Below are 18,841 nucleotides of genomic sequence, written 5' to 3'. Positions count from 1 at the left end.
CGATCTTGATCAGATTTACCTCTGACCCAGTATCAAGCTTAATGGTAATTGAATTCACAGTGTCGCCACTCTTACCTAAAATAGCGGGTACGTTTGTCTTAGGTAAATTAATTATGACTGTTGCGATGTTGACTGACAGGTCGCATTTTTCGATGGGTTTTTCGTGGTCTCCTGACTCCCGTGGGCCCCACCGTTGTTTTTCCCCGGGAGAGTCGAGTTTCCCGACTGTCCATTAAGGGCCTGATTCAGGGCGGCTAGCTTAAAACAATTCGGTAAAGTATGATTCGTTCCACCACAGCAGGGACATTTTTCTCCCGATTTCTCGCTCCTTGGATTATTATCCTTAAAGGATCCGCTATTTTCTTTTTCAGTGGCTTCCGTCGGTTTAGCGATTTTCCGAGAATTATTTTTAGCTTTAAGACCTTCAAATCCCGGAATAAGCTTTTTCCAACATTCGTCTTCGCTATGGCGGCGCGCACCGCAGAATCCGCATATAATGTCCCTTTTTTTGTTATCACGAGAGGGTTTACCTTGTTTTGTTTTTCCGTTATCATTACTCGCGGTATTTTGAATGTATGCAACCTTCGCGACCTGTTGTGTCCCAGATGATGTCGCTGTCAGGGCTTTAAAACGCCTTTTATTTGATTCAAAATCTGTGGATGCTTCGATGGCTGATGCGTATGTTTGTTCTAGGTCACCGTGAGGTTTGAGGATGCATTGCATCTGAAGGATCGGGGGGATACCGTTAAGAAAAGCGGAGATACAATCTTTATCTATTTTTCCCGTTTCTTCGGTGTACAACCCTCCGCGTTCCATGGTTTCGGCACGGATAATATCACGGTAAATAGTTCGCGCTCGATTAACGTATGAAACCATGGTTTCGCCAGGTTTCATAATAATATTTTCCATATCCGCCTTGTACTGATTAGCGGAGCGGCGTCTGTCAAAAATAGAACGCATGAGGTTATCGAATTCTTGAAAATTGGAATAATCCATATTTTCTATCGCCGTCCGGGCGTCGCCTTCGAATTTTTGGCGTACGAGAGTTAAAAACGTAATTTCTGAACTTTGAGGGAGCATGGAGCACGCGCGTTTACATGCTCTGATAAAATCTGACACTGATGTGCTCGAGCCATCGAAATTTGGAACATAAGATAAAGCATCTTTAACAGTAATATTCGACCCATTTATTTCTACTTTTGGAACGATAGTCGGTTTTGAATCTTGCAAATTAATATTGAGTTGCGCGAGATCCTTTTTTAACAAATCCACTGTTGAGGCCGGTTTGGGCTCTTTCAGCTGGCGGGCCCAGATTCTATGGGATGCTGCGGTAGCTTCAAGTTCATCTTCTTGAGCCTCAAGTTCCTTTTGCCGTTTCTCTAATTTTTCTCGAGTCTCCGTCAGTTCACGTTCACGTTCTTTTAAATTTTTCTCGATTTCTGTCAGTGCATGCTTCCGTTCCTCTAATCTAAATTCGAACTCTTTTAAGCTATGAAGACCCTTTGCAATTTCCGATTCTCGAAAATCTAAATCGGCCCGTCGTGCTTTTAGATTATTAATCTCGTCATTTGTTTCTATGGCGAGTTCGCGTTCATTAATTGCCAATTCCCGTTCTTCCAACGTAAGTTCTAACTTAGTAAAGGCGGATTCGCGTTCACGTATTTTATTTTCAATATCGGCGAGCCGTTGTTCCCGTACGCCCAAATCAGCTAACCGAGATTTAATAAGACTTTCACGTGCCTCCAATTCTTGCTCTTTTTTTTCATGCTTTTGACACTGTAAGTCTAACTGCTCACGTAATTCTTGGAGTTCTTCCTTCGTTAAGGGCTTCATAGTGAATAATTTGAAAGAAAAGAAGAAAAGAAAGAGAAAAAAAAAACGAGTCGAACTTCCTAATTAAAGGTTGATTTTGAAACGTTAAAATATCTAACGACATATGCGATATTTGGGTCAAGTTACTCATTAAATTTGTACAAGATCCGAATTAATTAATAAATTAATTGTCTAAAATTTAGAAAAAAAAAATTTTTCTCTTCCCATAATCGGGAGAACTAAATTCCGTAGCAATCCCTTCTTATTTCACAATAATAAAAAAAGAAGTTATATGTAACAAAACAAAAAAAATTTTTAATTGGCATTTTATACGCGATAATTTAGATGAATTAAAAAAAATAATTTAATTTTTAATGAAATTATCGGCGTTACCGGGTTAAAGCAAAAAATAAAATGGTTTGGTTGAGCATTTCTTTTCTTGGAAAAAAAAAAGAAGAAGCTTACTATCAACTTCCCGCGATTTTTTTTTTTTTTTTTTTTTTTTTATAATAATTCCGTAGCAACACTTTCGTTAAAATTAATTATTTTAAAGTTTCACTTCACACACGCGGTGGTACATATTTGAAATTTTAAGTTTATATATATAAATGAAAATTACAAGTCAGCTTGTCTGTGATCCTGGTCACAGCACCACTGTTACATCCCAGACCTTCGGGTTTATTAATTTAAATTTCCCAGGTGGGTGGAGTTAGGCGATCGATAGATCCCTTTAACACCCGTCACAAACAAGCCCTTTATAACTTCGTTCATTGGTGGTTAAAAAGACCTTACCTTTAAGGGCCCCATAATTCTCCTCATATTATACCCTTATTTTCCAACCAGCGGGTTTTTGACCGTAGCGGGGATCGTAGAATGGATGGTTGCACCAGGTGGTTCCGCCTTGAGTGGCAGGTCGGCCTTGATAATGGTCCAGTCCCGTTCGACGTTGGTCTAATAGGCTGGCAGCCCTTGGTCCTAAACCCTCCGAGCGATTGGACTTCCTGACAGCGACGACGGTGAACCGGGCGAATCGTCGAGGAGGTTGATACCGACCGGTGATTTGACAACGGTCACTCACAGATTCACTCACCAATCGCGGAACACTATCCGAACAATTCAAGAACCTTTATTGGACCGACAGACCTGATTCTAATTGAGACGTCTTCCCGGGGCGTAAATTCGATTGGTTAAGAGGAAGGAGAGTACTGTTTAAAGGGGGAACAACTTAAAAGCGCTCGCCCTGTGGGACTAATAAAAGAAATGGCACGAACGTAGAGTTGGGTTATAATAGGTTTATTAAAATTTTGGAGGGAGAGGTCCGGTCAGCTGAGCAGCGTTCTGTGCTCTTCAAAGTCTCGCTGATTACTGACTGGATGCTCTCGTTAATTAATTTTTATAAATTAGCATCAGCCATCTTTGATCTCAGGTTGCAGTCGGAGAACGACGCTGAAGCCCGGGTCCCATGCTGACGCATATGTTTTGTCTAGCTCGGGCTGCAGCGTCTCCTCAGAGTCTTATCTCGTAAGATTTCCGTTGCCTCGCTGGTGATAACCACCTGCGAAACAACGGAATTTTTATTGTATTTGATTTCGTGGAATAGTAATTTAATTCTAAAAAGATTAATTAAAATTTAAAGTTAAATTTTCTGGGACGTAACAGCTATATCAGCTAAATCATTTAAACGTTAATCAAGCTTAGTTAAATCGAAATCAGAACATATTTTAATTTTGGGAGATTTGTCGTCTCTTTTTACATATATAGAACCATATTGCACCTACACATACTTAAAATGAAGATTTTTAGCTTCAAATTTAGTATTTAGCAATAGTTTATAAACTGCAGGACTCAACATTTCATTAATATAAATGATTCTTTTGGTGGTGTTATCAATAATCTTTGAAAAGACTTTACCAATATTTAGATCTTTTAACTTTCTTTTCGCATCAATTATATGATCACGAATTTGAGGAGATTTTATTTTTACTATGTATGAGTGCAAAACTGGTCTATTATCATTGACATTAAAACTATTATTACTTCTAGGCACTGATTTTTTATCTATTTTCCGTACAGTTAAAATATCAGTTTTTAATCCAAGTACATTGAGTACTTTGAAAACAATGGCGATGATCTCAAGTGGCGATGAATTTTCTACTATTTGTTCCGGAATACCAGATAATACTAACTCAGAAGTCGATTGTGAAGGCAAAGGTGCCAGTGATATTTCAGAATTGGAAGCTAACTTAGTTTTCAATGAATCAATTTGATTGACTAAGTTCTCAGTGTTTTTAGTAACTTCCTCATTGAGATCTCCTAAGTCAGTAATTAATTGTTTGGTTTCCTCACTAGTTCAGGTTATATTATTTTTGCGGGCAGACAATTCCTCTTTTGTTGCTGATTGTTCTTCATGAAATTTTTCTAAGCGCTTTCCAAAGTCATCAATCTTTGCAGATAACGATTTGAAGACTGTAACAGTTTTACCTGCTCAGGTTGGCCCCTAATCAATTTTTAATTTAACTACACAAAACTAACAACAATAAAAATTATCAGGGCGCCACCAGGATTATTAATCACGGTTCCTGGAACCGGTCCAGAGCTGAGAAAACTTATCTTAGGGTAGAGAGAGTGGAGGAAGGTGCTGTTAAATAATAAAAATTTAATTAACAATCTGATCAGTTTTATTAACAATAAAAATTTACCAAACTTAACAATTTTTAGCGCTCACACACACACTTATAATCTAACGAAGCGGAGAACAGCTGCGAAATAAACGATATTTACAAACGAACCTCCAATTTGACGATACGATGACTAGACGGGCTTTTTCGAACAAACGGTCTCCCACACCTGTCTTAGAACTAATTGGGCTTTTTCGAACAAACGGTCTCCCACACCTGTCTTAGAACTAAACTTAAAATTTAACGTCCACCGGACGACCAAAACTAACTCCACACTTTACAATATCTTATTCTCGACGAGCCCCTTTCGGCGTCTACCCGTCAATTTCTAACTTATTCTCGACGAGCCCCTTTCGGCGTCTACCCGTCAATTTCTAACTTATTCTCGACGAGCCCCTTTCGGCGTCTACCCGTCGATTTCTAACACGTGCCCCTCCCGGCGTCTACACGTGACGGGCCCCTTTCGGCGTCTACCCGATTTCTAACTACTGTCACCCGCACAGAGACGAATCATATACTAGGATCGTTAACTCGGCTCACAGGAGTAACAGCCCAGCGACTAAACATAGACCTAGATACTCCTGCAGCTTATACACACTTTACTACAGAACAACAGCCCAGCGACGAAACATAGACCTAGATGTTCTGCAGCACACTCTCATAACCCACACCAGCTACAGCAGTAACGGTCCAGCGACGAAACATAGACCTAATCACTCTGCAACTCATACATAACCCACACTTGTCTCACACTCACACTACTAACTTGACTTTACTTTATAAATTTTACTTTAATAAAATTGACTGTAACTAATTCTAATTAAATATTTTAGATCAATTATTCAATCATTAGTAATTGGATAAAACGATAATTTTCAATTAACAATGTATTTCTAACTAACTACGACAATTCTCAAATTCCAATTATTAATTTTAATTCTATTAAAATATTAAAACAGCTTAAAATTCTTAAGTCATTATTTCGAACGAGAGGCTTAATACCTTGAACTAGCTTTTGTTAAATAAATTAATCACAATATAAATCTTACAATCACTTCTAAATTATTAACACAAGTTTAATTAACTAATTCTGACTAAGCTTTTACTGTGACGATTTTTGACTCAATTAACTAATTCACGGAATTAATCCCATAATTATTAAATTCACACTTGATGGAATAATCTTATAATATAATATTCTCCATAATTTTCCACTCTATATTATCCTCGATAATTAATTCTCAAATTAGAATTCTTAATAATTAATCCTTGATATAAAACATTATCACTAGCGTTCTACTCGTCTAGGAGAAGTAACTGGGTATTGGATAAACCGCGGTCCACTTCCTTCCCACAGAGCAATAATTGACACCTTGACGAACAAAACGATGATCTAGCTCACTCGTTGAGGATGAAGTCCTAGTTGTAGTTGGCTTCCTTCGTCTCGTCACTACTCTTGGGAACGGTCCTTTTTGATTTCCGTGGCACTCAGTCTGGCGGTCACACTACTTCTCCCTGTTCCACTGCACGGCTCACCTATTTTAACCCAAACTCACCCCCTCCTATTCTCCCTTTAGGCCCGAAGATCGAGACGCGCCAGTGCTATGTCGAATAATTATCGATATTCGGTGACTTATCGATTAAGGGTAATTTTACCCTGTTACAAGATAGTCGTAAGAAGAGGAATTTGAGACACAGAATGCATAACCATTGTCAGTTTATCATCAGTGGACAGCGTTGACCAGCCATCGGGCAAAGCATTGTCCACATTTGTATTGTGATTGGCTATACTTCGTAGATCTATTAAGTCAGTATCAACATTGACTGACATAGAACTGGTTATTGGTAAAGTTGACTGGCCAACACCCACACTAGCATTAGAATTCATATTTAGTTGTTCTTCAGGATGATTTCCAGACGAGAAAACTGTATCATTAGTAGGAGATAGCAAATTCGTAGGGGTAGTTGGTGATAAGATAACCAAATTTGATCTAGACTCTCGGCTTTGTGTAGAGGACTTTGAAGATTTTGCTGATCTAAAGCATGAAGTTGAGGAGTTGTTCGAAGATGTTGATCTTAAGGAAGTCAGGCGTGTTTTGTAGGCCTTGGTATTATTTTTTGTTTCATTAATCCCCAGTATATACCCAAGTTTTGTCCGACAACAATCATCTGGTGCTTTAGACTTTATATTCAATTGCACAGCTTCTGTGAAATGATTTGTTACAGGTGTCACAAGTGAAGGGTGTTTTTAATACAGATTTACATCTAAAGCAGATATCACTGAGTGATGACATAACACGTGGTCAAATTAATTTGAACTCATCAGTTATATTTGTAGCTAAAACAGCACAAGTACACTAAGTGTACTATTGGCTACATACCGTGACTATATCCAAGGCCGCTTCTTCCTTTACAAATAACCCTGCTATATACTACCAGTGAATGTATGGAACAGCACTCATTGTAATGATGAATTTCACAATAGAATTAAGAACTGATGACCACTGACTGTAGGAATGTATATAGAAATTTATGAAAAATAATTACTTAGTACACTATATGGATAATCAGCAAAGATAATTAGTAAAGTTGAGGGCCACACAAAACTTAAATCACTGTTGACCTTCATGTGCATTATCTCACCAATACACAGGAAATGTTCAATGTACAATAATATAATGTACTTCACAGAATGTGTAAGAGACAGCAGAACTCAACCTCATGAATGGTTTAGGAAATTTATATTTTCAATTAAATAATTCTTAAGAAACAATAATTCAATGATTAAAGATTTATAAACAATTTTGAAGAGCAGAGCTCAGAGTAAAAGACAACACATCAATATAGATTTGATTCACTGTTACACAAGAAATTTTTAATGTACAACAATGTACTCCACAATGCATGAGAGATAGCACAAACAGTAATGTTTATTTTAATAATTAGATCTCAAAAAGATAAAAATAACAACTATTCCGATTCATTTGAAGATTTGTATAAAATTTTGAGAAATAGATTTCAAAATACAAGACTATGAAGAAATTTAGATTTGATTTAAGCACTAAGCTATAGGAAGTTTTAATTAATGCTAAGCAGCACAGAAACGATCCTTACACTCCAAACTACTACTCTGTTAACTACTACTACTAAGTTATGACTTTGCCGTAATAGAGGCTTTTGTAGAGCGTTTAATTCTAAGAAATACCTGTCCAGGTCCTAGATCATCCCATTAAATGCCACTGAGTTATAAAATTCAAAAGAAAAAAAATCAAGTTTTACGTGTATTTTAAATAAGAAATCATTTCACGCCTTGGTCAAGTACTTAATATTAATAGTAAGGGCCCAAATTTTCAGGGAATTTTTTTTGGTACTCTCAACAAATTCTCACTATGGGAACGGAAAAAAAAAGCACCCTAATAACCATATACAATTACATATGATTATAAATATTGTTATACATCATTAGACAAAAATATTTTTATCGGGTTACTGGCTCGCAGTCCCCTCTCCCTTCTTTTATTCAGGACTTGAATTTTCGGAAGTCTTTAAGTGGCAAGGCTAGACAATTTGTACTGCTCTTTCCGTTCATGGAGATCGTGATTGACTACTCAATAGAGAAATAAAAATTCTTCTTGTATTTTCAAGCATTGCAACTGATATTATTCGTTAAAATAAAAAATTGATAATTTCATAAAAATCAATTATTTTTGTTATTTCATGAACTAGATAGTAATGTAACGGATTGATTCCTGCTACTTGGACATCCCGTTTTTAATTTTAAAATTTAAGGGCGCCACTGGAATTTTTATCATGGTTTCCAGAACCGGGCTAAGAAAGAGAAATATTACAGGGTCGAGAAAAATTATAATTAGGTCTACAAATATAATAACAATTAATTTTTAATTTATTCAACTAACTTTCACCATAGTCTTGAATATTGACTTACACACACTTACTCTTATACAATACCAAAATTTTTTTAATCCAGACAGTACCCGCATATGGAGCGTCTATACTACAGTTTTTATCAACATGTCCTATTCCTGACAGTACCCTCTTATGGAGCATCTATACTGCAGTTTCTAGCAAAGTTCCTTATTCCTGACTGTGCTCTCATATGGAGCATCTATATGGCAGTTTCTAACTAAATCACGGTGTCCATCGGACCCTTATACTCTAAGACTCTAGATCTGACCTTGGGTGGTCGACCGGACCCCTGCCCAATGTTCAAACCGTCCTTAGTCTTTTTGCTGTAGCCCGGACCCTCACTACGGAACTGAGAAACCTGAAGTCGACTAGGTCAGAAGAGGATGCCATAAACCTAATCGACAACCCGGTAATACTAACCTCCACGACAATCCGTGAACGAGAAGTATATAGTGTAAAATATTTCCACACACATTTTTTAATAAAACAATTTATCTAAAATAACTCACTTAATTCTAATTAACAATAATTCCTAATCATCACACTTTATAATATACCTTCTTGGGAATCAAATTCAAATTTTCTTGGTTCCTAACTATGACTTCGATAAATAATTAAATATAAATTCTGATCTCTCATTTTTATTAAATTATCACAATAGCTTTCTTAAAACCAAAAAGTTTTCATTTATTTATTAAATTTGAATTCAATCTGCCTGAATAAATTGGGCTTAACGTCCATCTTGAATTCCAGTGTGGATTAGAATTAGGGATGTTAGCTTGGCTAAATTTTCCAAGCTCGAAATTTAATTATAGTTTTTTCAACAGTTGTTGACTGGAATTCGGAAAAACTGATTCATCGTAGTCTTGAACATTTTCCAATTTAATAATAATTTTTACTTTTGTAATTTGGTAATTTTCATTTACTAATTGGTAATTTACTTTGAATTTCGGAGACTGATTTCAATTATAATTTTTACTATTAATTTTAAGAATTATTCTAGAGGTTGATTTGAATTATTCATTTTAATTTTAATTTTTAGGATTATTTTAATTTTAGAGATTTATTTTAGTTATTAATTATATTTAAGCTTTAATAACATTTTACGTTATTTTTAATTAAAATCAAAATTGTCTTAAAATTTATTTGACAGATTTCATTTTTATTTTTAATCTTTGACTTGATTTAATTTAATTTTAATTATAACTAGTAATTTTGATTTTATACATGTTATCTCAATTTAAACTTAAATTATTTTAATATTTTGATTTGTAAATTTAATTATGCATCTAACCTCCTTTAATTTCAATTTTGAATTATTTTAAATTTCGGAAATTGACTATGGGACTTAAATCTCAATCTGATGATTCTTCACCTCGAGTCATGAATGAAATTATTAAATAAATTCAGATAATTGAGGAGTTAGGTCTAAAAGGGTATCTTTTCATTTCTGATTAATCGAGACAAAAAAACTGGTTATCTTCAATTACAAATATTTTTATTGAACTTTTTCAATTTAGCTACAAACTGCTATAGGTTATAAAGCTACAATTCGATTTTCATTTAAAAACCTTTATATTTCTAGAAGTACTTAATATTTAAAAGATCAAAGAACTGTTCTTTGAAAACATGAAAAGGTACCATTTGAAAATCAGCTCCTCAATTAATTAATTAATCTAGTGATTGGAAGACGGAACCTGGCTGGCGCCTAGTGTTCCCTTCAGCAGCGCAAAAATTTATTCAGAGGTTAATTTCCACTACCTGGGATTGTTGCAATCTCCTGATGACTTTCTTTGTTTTTCTCAACACGTCTTTGGATCTCGATGTATCTGTTACAACAATTTCCACAGCTCAAGCTGACTGCACAATTTGATATTTGCGCTGCTTCTCGGAAATTGTTTGGCGCTGTTTATTAATCTGTATTCACAGTGCTGTAAGAGTAATTATTTAATATATCTAAACTGGCTTAATGCCTCCCAAATGAATATAAGTTATTAATAAAGATTTATCGCTTCAAAGGTTCCACAAAAGGTTCGAAGAAACAAAGATAATTACCTTGTACTTGTAAAATTTCGTGGCAGCTTTGTTGGGCTCCAGCTTCACAATTTTTTCTTTCGGTGCGACAAGTTTACTATTCCTTAGTGTGGGATTATCCTCACTGTGGGACGCTTCCACTATAGGCCCCGGAACTTATGTTAATTTTATTTTAACTGCGTGAGCATCCTAGACTACAGCACCCTGTGATATGTTGATAACTAACCGTGGCTAGGGCGAGAACCTTTAACGGGTAATAAAGGAGCCCCGTCACATTAAATTGACGAAACTTAGAAACTTTTGACTTTTTATAATTTAGTTTACTGTTCATGCACACTACCAAATCAATTTCAATTATCATAATAATAAAGTTTATTATATATTTTTACTTTTTAGGATCCAACAAATTCACATGAAACTGTTATCATCATTCGTTCTCTGGTGCCTGGTGGTGTGGCAGAAACAAATGGACAGCTGATTCCTGGAGATCGTATCTTATTCGTTAACAATGTTGTTTTAACCAATGCAACTCTAAGCGAAGCGGTAGAGGTTCTTAAACAGGCACCAAAAGGAAAAGTTCAACTAGGCGTTGCAAAACCATCACGGTTGCTAAAACGTTATATGTATGTCAGCACTACAGAAATCCCATCAACTACTGTTAATTCTAAAACATAAAGTAGTGTCAAGAATCGGAAATGCGTGAATGATAAAGATATCAATAATGAACTATTAGCTCCATTGATCGACGTTACAGTTTTTAATAATGATAAAAACGATCAGAAACATGTGAAATCTAATACAATTTGAATTCTACACGAGTTTTTGTGTAAGAAAACAAACTAATGATTTGTCATTAACGGACTTATGAGCTTCTTGAAATTTTATTCAAATAGTGATCATTTCTTTAAGATTTACGGAACGAATAGATGAGTAAATTACATATTGTACTTTTAACCAATTATTATGCTTATAATAAGTAATAAATTGTGATTTTAAAATAAATTATTTTTATCTAGCAATCAACAAATACACAATTTTTTTCTCTTTCTAGCAGGTTGTAGTAATAGTGGTAATAAGGCGTCCACCCCTTTTTTCTCAAGCAATAATTTCTCATGACATCATTTATTCAATAAAATTTCTCAGGCAGAAAACTTCTCCCATAGAAAAATTCTCAAGGAAAAAATTTCTCATTGTCAAAATTTTTAAGGACAAAACTTATTATGTCATAATCAGGGCCTGGAAATTAGGGCAAAACAATTAAAAATAAAAAAAGAGCGAAATTCACATGACAATGCCTAGCAATACAACATTAGCGAGCAAATTCACGCGCATAATTCATGTCACAGCCTAGAAATTAAATGTCAAAACAAAATAAGCTTGCCAGCAAAAACACGTGTGTTTATGATGAAGAACTCTGAAATTAACTGTAAAATAAAATATAAATGAATTTATTACTTGGTGCGTTTGCAGACAAAAAGTAAGGCAAAAAATAATACAAAAAATAAGACATGAAATCAGACAAAAAGTAAGACAAAAAATAAGACATGAAATAAGACAAAAAGTAAGACAAGTAAAACAAAGAATAAAACAGAAAATAAGACAAACAATCTGGAAATCGGCTGACCGCGCAGGCCAACCCTAGAATTTCCCACTAAGTTTGGATTTCAAGCGCCTTAGAATGAGTTTTCCGGTTGATATTTGAGCTTTTTAAGCTTAAATCACCGTTTTTCATATATTGAGCTCTTCGAACTCAAAATCCATTTTTTAAACTATAACTTGTCTTACTTGTTGTCTTAATTTTAGTCTTATTTTTTGTATTATTTTTTGTCTGCAAACGCACCAAGTAATAAATTTATTTATATTTCATTTTACAGATAATTTCAGAGTTCTTCGACATAAACACACGTGTTTTTTCTGCCAAACTTATTTTATTTTGACATTTAATTTCTAGGCTATGACATGAATTATGCCCGTTAATTTTCTCGCTATTGTTTTATTGCTAGGCATTGTCGTGTGAATTTCGCTCTTTTTTTATTTTTAATTGTTTTGCCCCAAGTTCCAGGCCCTGGTCATAATTTATCTTAAACTTTAAACTTAATGACTCATTGCTATATTCTAATCATAAATGGGTAGTGGGTAAAGGGGTAAAGGGTAATCATAAGTGGGTCATTCTAGGTTTCGGAAAAATGAAAAAAATGCCGCTATTTTGTTTTTCTTATTTAATAATCTTGTTTGTTTTTAATAATGAAGAACTAACAGCAGGGTCCAGGGCGGAGTCCCGGTGAAAATTCAAATCATGTTAAATGGGCGCAACACGATTACACGCGTTTGTGTTCGCCTACTTACGTGTAAACACACATTTAAAACTTGTTAATTAGGCGGATCATGATTACGAGGATTTTCATTGGACAATTTACGTGTAAACACACATTTAAATCTTCTTAAATAGGCGCAACATAATTATGCGAGTTTATGTTGGCCTATTTATGTATAAACACACATTCAAACCTTGTTAAATGGGTGCAACGTGATTACGGGCGTTTGTGTTAGACTATTTTCGAGTAGTGCTTAAGAAATTATTAATATGAGAAATTTTGGTCGTAAGAAATTTCAGCTTAGAAATTCCTGCATAATAAATGTTACGGGATTAATACAGCGGAGGAGACAAATATTGTTAGAAATGATAAAAAAAAATGCCGCGAATACCACAATCCTTAATATTAATAATAAGATATCCGTGAATAATTCGTCAATGTGAGCTTTCAAAATTACATGAGCCGTACCTGACGACCGCTTGTTTCTGCATATTTTTGACCACCAGAAAATTCAACGCTTTGAATTTACTGATGCTTGTGAAAACGAATTACTCTGACATCACTCATACGCTAAATTTATTGAATTTTGCTGTCAGCTATCGATGTTGACATCTATAAACCGAATTTCTCGATAAGTTGTTCGTACCGCTAACATGCGGAGTTAGGCTTCTTTACGAAACTGAGAAAGAAGAAGACGCATTATTATTAGTATCTTTCGCAACCACGCTTTGAGTGTAACGGATCGTCATTACTTTCTCTATACTTTCGCTAGAGCTAAAATTTCGCTAAAATTGGCTCAATTGATCACTTATCTATTGACTTGCATTGTGCTTAATTTATTTTTAGTCTGTTTTAGATAATTTACCTTATCTGTGCAGTAATTCACCGCTTCGGAACCTATCAAACGACTTTTCAAAGAGTCGTCTTGAACTTAGATTTCCTGTGAATTTAAACCGATTCGGATCGATAGTTTCTCAGAAATCTCAAAAAAATATCTTTTTAAAATTTGGTTTTTTTGGAATAACTTTTAAATGGCTTAATCGATCAACTCCAAAAACTGATCCGCCCTTGAGTTTAAAAAACTACGTCAATCGTCTTTAATCCAGTCAAAATCAGTTGATTCATTCGAGAGAAATTGAAAACGAAAGAAAACCAAAAAAAAATGTTTTTTTCACATAACATCGACATTTCTTTTCGGATCGTTTTTTATGGAATGGAGTAATCATAAGCGCTCAAAAACCACCGATCGCCGCTAAGAATGTGAAAATCGGTCGATTGGTTCGAGAGATATCATGGTCGAAACATTTGGAAGCAAGTATTTATGACTCTGACAATGTTGGGAATAACTTTTAAACGGCTATACCGATCAATTTAAAAAACTTATCAACCTTTGACATAATAAAACACGTCAATAGCTACCAAGCTAGTAAAAATCAGTCGATTTGTTCGAGAGGTATCGCGAACAAAAGAAAGCCGAAAAAAAGCGTTTTTTTGAAATTATTCCGAAATTCGTAGTTCGATCATTGTTTTAAACTCAAAGACTTTTTATGAGACTGAAAAAACTGCGTCAAATGCCGCCTACTGCGTGCACATCGGATGATTCATTCGAAAGTTATTGTAGTTTGAAAATTCCAAAAAAAATGTTCTATAAAACTTCTATTAGATTTTTGAGCTCTAAGAGCTTAAAAGTGTTATGTCCACCCGCAAAAATTTTTTTTTCTTTTAAATTTAAATCATCCGCGCAGATGGAAGACTTCTCCATGCGCGAAAGCCACAATAAAATATAAGCTACGCGACTGCTGGTTGACTAATGGGGACTTCGGCAATCTCAGCACCGCGAGTATTTAAAAAGGCGATCAACAGCCAACGCCTAGTCTTTGCTCAGTTAATTTGACCTCCGCGTTTAACTGACGGGCCCATGCCTTGTAAAAGTCCCTTATCTTAATTTGCGCTGCACTTAAGACGAGTTCAGATTCGGTTCAATCGGCAGGCCACGTATTAGTTTTAATAATCTACGAGTCGGGATTCTCAAAGTTCTAATTTGCTCTGCACTTAGGCGAGAGGTCGATAAGTAGGTAAAATCTAGAGAGTCAAATCTCAAAGTCTTAATTTGCTCTGCACTTAAGCGAGATTTTGACCAGTAAGAAAATCTAGAGACCCGAATTCTCAGAGTTCTAATTTGCCCTGCACTTAGACGAGAGTTCGGTCAATAAGTATAATATCTTTTAACTTAATATCTTTCAAAGCTAAATTTGCGCACTTTACCCTACGGGGGACTGGAGGACGTTAGCTCAAATAAATAAAATTCATTAATATAATTTCGATTAAATAAAATTTGTGAAAGTGTAAAAGTTTTGGTGTTTATAAAAATAAATCTTAAAAAGAAGTGAAATTCCATTCGAGTTCGTTAATTTCATAAGATAAGAAGCCCTTAGAATAAGCAGCCCAAATCCATCCAACTACATCTGCTGCGAGAACCAACCAAAGGGCCCAATCAAGGAACAGGCGCCAACAGCTGCCCTGAAATCACGGATCTGACCATCAATAAAGTTCCTGTAACAGTAAGTACATCTACTCTCATAAAAATCCGTTAGTCTCAGACGAAGGCGTGGTAAGTTCGTATCTCGAAAACGTCCCACATAAATAATTAAAACAACGGAATTAAAACCTCCGTTGCGTATTCTTTAATTCGTTAGTCCAAAACTCCACCGTTTACGCTACCGCTCTAAAAACGCCCTTGGACATAACAAAAGAATAGAATAGCTATCTCTTTGAGCTCGGAGAGCTCAAAAACATCATAAGTGAAGTTTTAAGCGCTTAGGTATGGAATTAGCGAGAAGTTACAGTGATGGCCTTCAGGGTCAACCGTTTTCCTAATTTTTAACCTCCCGCTAAGAAAATTAAAAATTTTCAAAAATAGGAGAGTTATTGGTTATACCCCGTTTTGCAAAGATCGAGTTTCCACCAACAGATCTCGACGTTTTAAGGTCCTAGGAAGCCATTTCGAGGGTCCCCGAGAGGGTGTCACCATGACTGTATGTGTGTGTGTGTGTCTGTTTTTTTTTATCGAGGACATAAAATACATTTACGTATACCAGGACGAGATGTTTGTCCTGGTTATGTCGGACTCGGAAGTCAATATTATTGATAACAATACCGACTAAACATCCTCCTCTCTTCTTTCCCTATAGATGTTACAGGGAAGACTGGATCGGAACCGCGTTAGCATTACTTCAATGCAGTCCATGTTGCGTCTTGCGACGCCTACTCCTGATTACTGGTTACTGATCCCTTTCCGAGGTTTTCGTTTTTAGAAGGCGCTGCGCGTAAGCTGCGACAGCTGACCAGTTATCTTCTTTTGCGAGCACAGAGGTTACTAAGCTTTTCGGGGAAAGCGTGGTGCATATGATTCCTTCTGTGCTGCTTCTGTAGTCCTTCCACCGTTCACACTCAAAGAAAGTGTGATCGGCGTCGTCGATTTAGTCCGGGCAATATTTGCACATTGGTGTGTCCTGTAGCTCCATCTTGTAGAGGTAAACGTTAAACTGGCCATGGCCTGTCAAGAACTGAGTCAGGTAGAAATCTGTTTCCCCGTGTTGTCGAGAGAGCCAGATGTTTATATCCGGAATCAGGCGCTCCGTCCATCTGCCCGTCTCCCCTGACGTCCATTCGTCTTGCCATTCCTGTAGCGTTTCCTGTTTTATTTTGGTCCTAGTCTTCTTGGAGTTGTCACCGTTTCTTTTAGCGTCATGGAGTTTTACCCTCTCAAACGCAAGTAAATCGATAGGTGCGGCTCCTGCTATGACCAATACAGCCGCTTCAGAAAGTCTTCTGCTTCAGGATGTGAGCCCATATCTCCGCTCCATAAAGCATTACAGAGTAGACTACCTCAAGCAGGACTCGTCGTTTTCGGGTCCGTGGTCCTATGGAGTTGGTCAAGATCCTTGATAGGTTTGATACGGTCTTGCTGGCTTTCTTGCTTACATTATCTAGGTGTTCGCGGTAGGATAGTTTCTCGTCTATCATTACCCCTAGATAGCGCAGAGCCCGTGTTGACGTTAATGTTGTACCTCCCATGTCTACTATAAATGGTTTTAGAGACCATTTTTGACGAGTCAGGACAACCATCTCTGTTTTTTGTTTGGCGAGTTTTAGGTGGTGTTTCTCAAGCCAGGCTTCGATAGCATCAGTGATGTCTCGAACTAGCAGTTCTGCCTCCTCGGTACTGTCTACTACAATCGTAGCCGCGACGTCTTCCGCGAAGCCCGTGAGTTCCACCTGCTTCGGCAGCGGAATTCGCAGGAGCTCGTCGTAGTCAGCGTTCCATAGGTCAGCCCCCATAATTGAGCCTTGGGGCACGCCAGCCGTTACGTCATGCTCTTGATAGCCCTCTGTTGTTTCTACTATTAGCTTTCTCAAATCAAGGTAATCGTCGATCATTTCCAGATTTTTTGGCTCCACGTCGAATTTGTGTTCCAGGGCGTCTAAAATATCCCCCCAATTCGCGCTGTTCAAGGCGTTTTTATCCTCGAATGTTAGGAGAAGACAGACCTTGCGAGCTTTGAGACTACCAGACCATGCTCCTCTTGCTATCTTCGTTACCTTCTGAATTGCACCGATTGTTGATCGTCCTTTCCGGAAGCCATGTTGGTTAAAGGCAAAACCTCCAGCATGATCGATGTCATTGCGTAGCCTTCCTTGAATGAGCTTCTCGAGCAGCTTTCCGGCAATGTCCAGCATGCAGAGTGGTCTAAACGACGAAGGTGTTATAAGGGCTCCCTTCCCCTTGTCCAAAAGGACCAATTTCTGCCACTTCTAGATCTTAGGGAACATGCCGGTTGTCAGAAGAGCATTGTAGGCCCTTAAGAGTATGTCTGGATACTCCAGGGCTACAATCTTGATGACAGATGCCGGTATGCCGTCAGGACCAGGTGCTTTTCCTGTCTTGATAGTCTTTGCCGCGTGCTGCAGTTGCTTGGTGGTAAAGGGTGCTGTTTTGCCATTTTTCGCATAATGTCTCTTCTCCCGGAGCGGTCGTCTGGGAAACAGCTCCGCCACGATGCTGTTCATCAAGGCAGGACATTTTGGCGCTACTGGCAAAGCCTTTCTAACTCGTTTAGTAATAATTTGGTAGGCCTTAGTCCAGAGGTCATTGTTGAGGTCGTTGCAGATCTCTTTCCACAATATCCCTTCACTCGCTTTAATAGCTATATTCAAAGCCTTTTTGGCCTGCTTGTACTCCATCAAATATTTATTTTGTTCGAGAGAATGCTTCGCAGCTCACGTTGCTTATCGACGCAGCTTGTGGCATGTTTTTCGAAGCTCTGCTATCTCTTGTGACCACCAGTACGCCAGCCTATGGGAGCCGTGCTTTTTCAGCCGTGGCATTGAGGCATCACGCGAGGCAACAATCAGTCCCATCGCTATGGAAACTATTGTTTCCGTCTCCTTGCGGGTACTTGGAATCAGGCTACTCCGTTCAGTAGACAAGCTCTGATTCAAAGATGTTCGCAGTGCTTCTTCATCAAGTTTCCTGGCATTCCACTTCCGCAGTTGATTGTCATGCCGCAAACGCGGATTGGGTGCTAGTCCAACACTAACTGACACATACTGATGATCACTGCCACTATATTCTTCTGATACGGTCCAGCCTTCAATCATATTCGCAATCCTTGGGGTCGCCAACGTAATGTCAAGGATAGATTCCCGGTATCCTGGTCTTCTGAAGGTCGTAGTAGTACCGGTGTTCAGCACTTATTTTTATCCTAGCCGTTAGGCTAATAGATAAGGATCTGAAGCTTTATGGGAAGGGGTTGAAGTTATAATATAAGAAAATGAATTCAATTTAATAAATATAATATAAAATTATCATACAAAGATTTGAATTATTATACAAACATAAAAATCTCAATTAAGAACTTACTTAAATGTCATTGTTACCGTTTCTTTACATAATTGAAATTTACTTTACTAACAATTGTTTTTTTTTTAATCTGATGCGTGGTTTCATTGAAACTTATAAAAACTTTTTCGATGTCAACACTAGGACGTCAGGACAAAGAGAGATATTTTTGT

The 18,841-nt window shown here is 36.9% G+C and overlaps 1 protein-coding gene across 3 annotated transcripts in view; it reads left to right on the top strand.

The window, feature by feature from the left end:
• The window catches only part of LOC141529515 (patj homolog), a 769,735-nt gene extending 758,288 nt beyond the window's left edge, over window positions 1–11,447 (top strand). For all 3 annotated transcript variants that reach the window (XM_074246076.1, XM_074246077.1, XM_074246078.1), the window contains one exon: window positions 10,848–11,447. In XM_074246076.1, the coding sequence (XP_074102177.1) occupies window positions 10,848–11,126 (279 nt within the window). In that variant the 3' untranslated portion in view covers window positions 11,127–11,447. The remainder of the gene's footprint in view (window positions 1–10,847) is intronic.
• Window positions 11,448–18,841: the final 7,394 nt, after the last annotated feature.

Source organism: Cotesia typhae, unplaced genomic scaffold, assembly GCF_013202065.1.
Source record: "Cotesia typhae breed Kobodo isofemale line unplaced genomic scaffold, CoteBio_Ctyphae contig_48, whole genome shotgun sequence".
Taxonomy (NCBI): domain Eukaryota; kingdom Metazoa; phylum Arthropoda; class Insecta; order Hymenoptera; family Braconidae; genus Cotesia; species Cotesia typhae.
The sequence above is the reverse complement of the archived record's forward strand: the minus strand, read 5'-3'. Positions and strand labels throughout refer to the sequence as shown.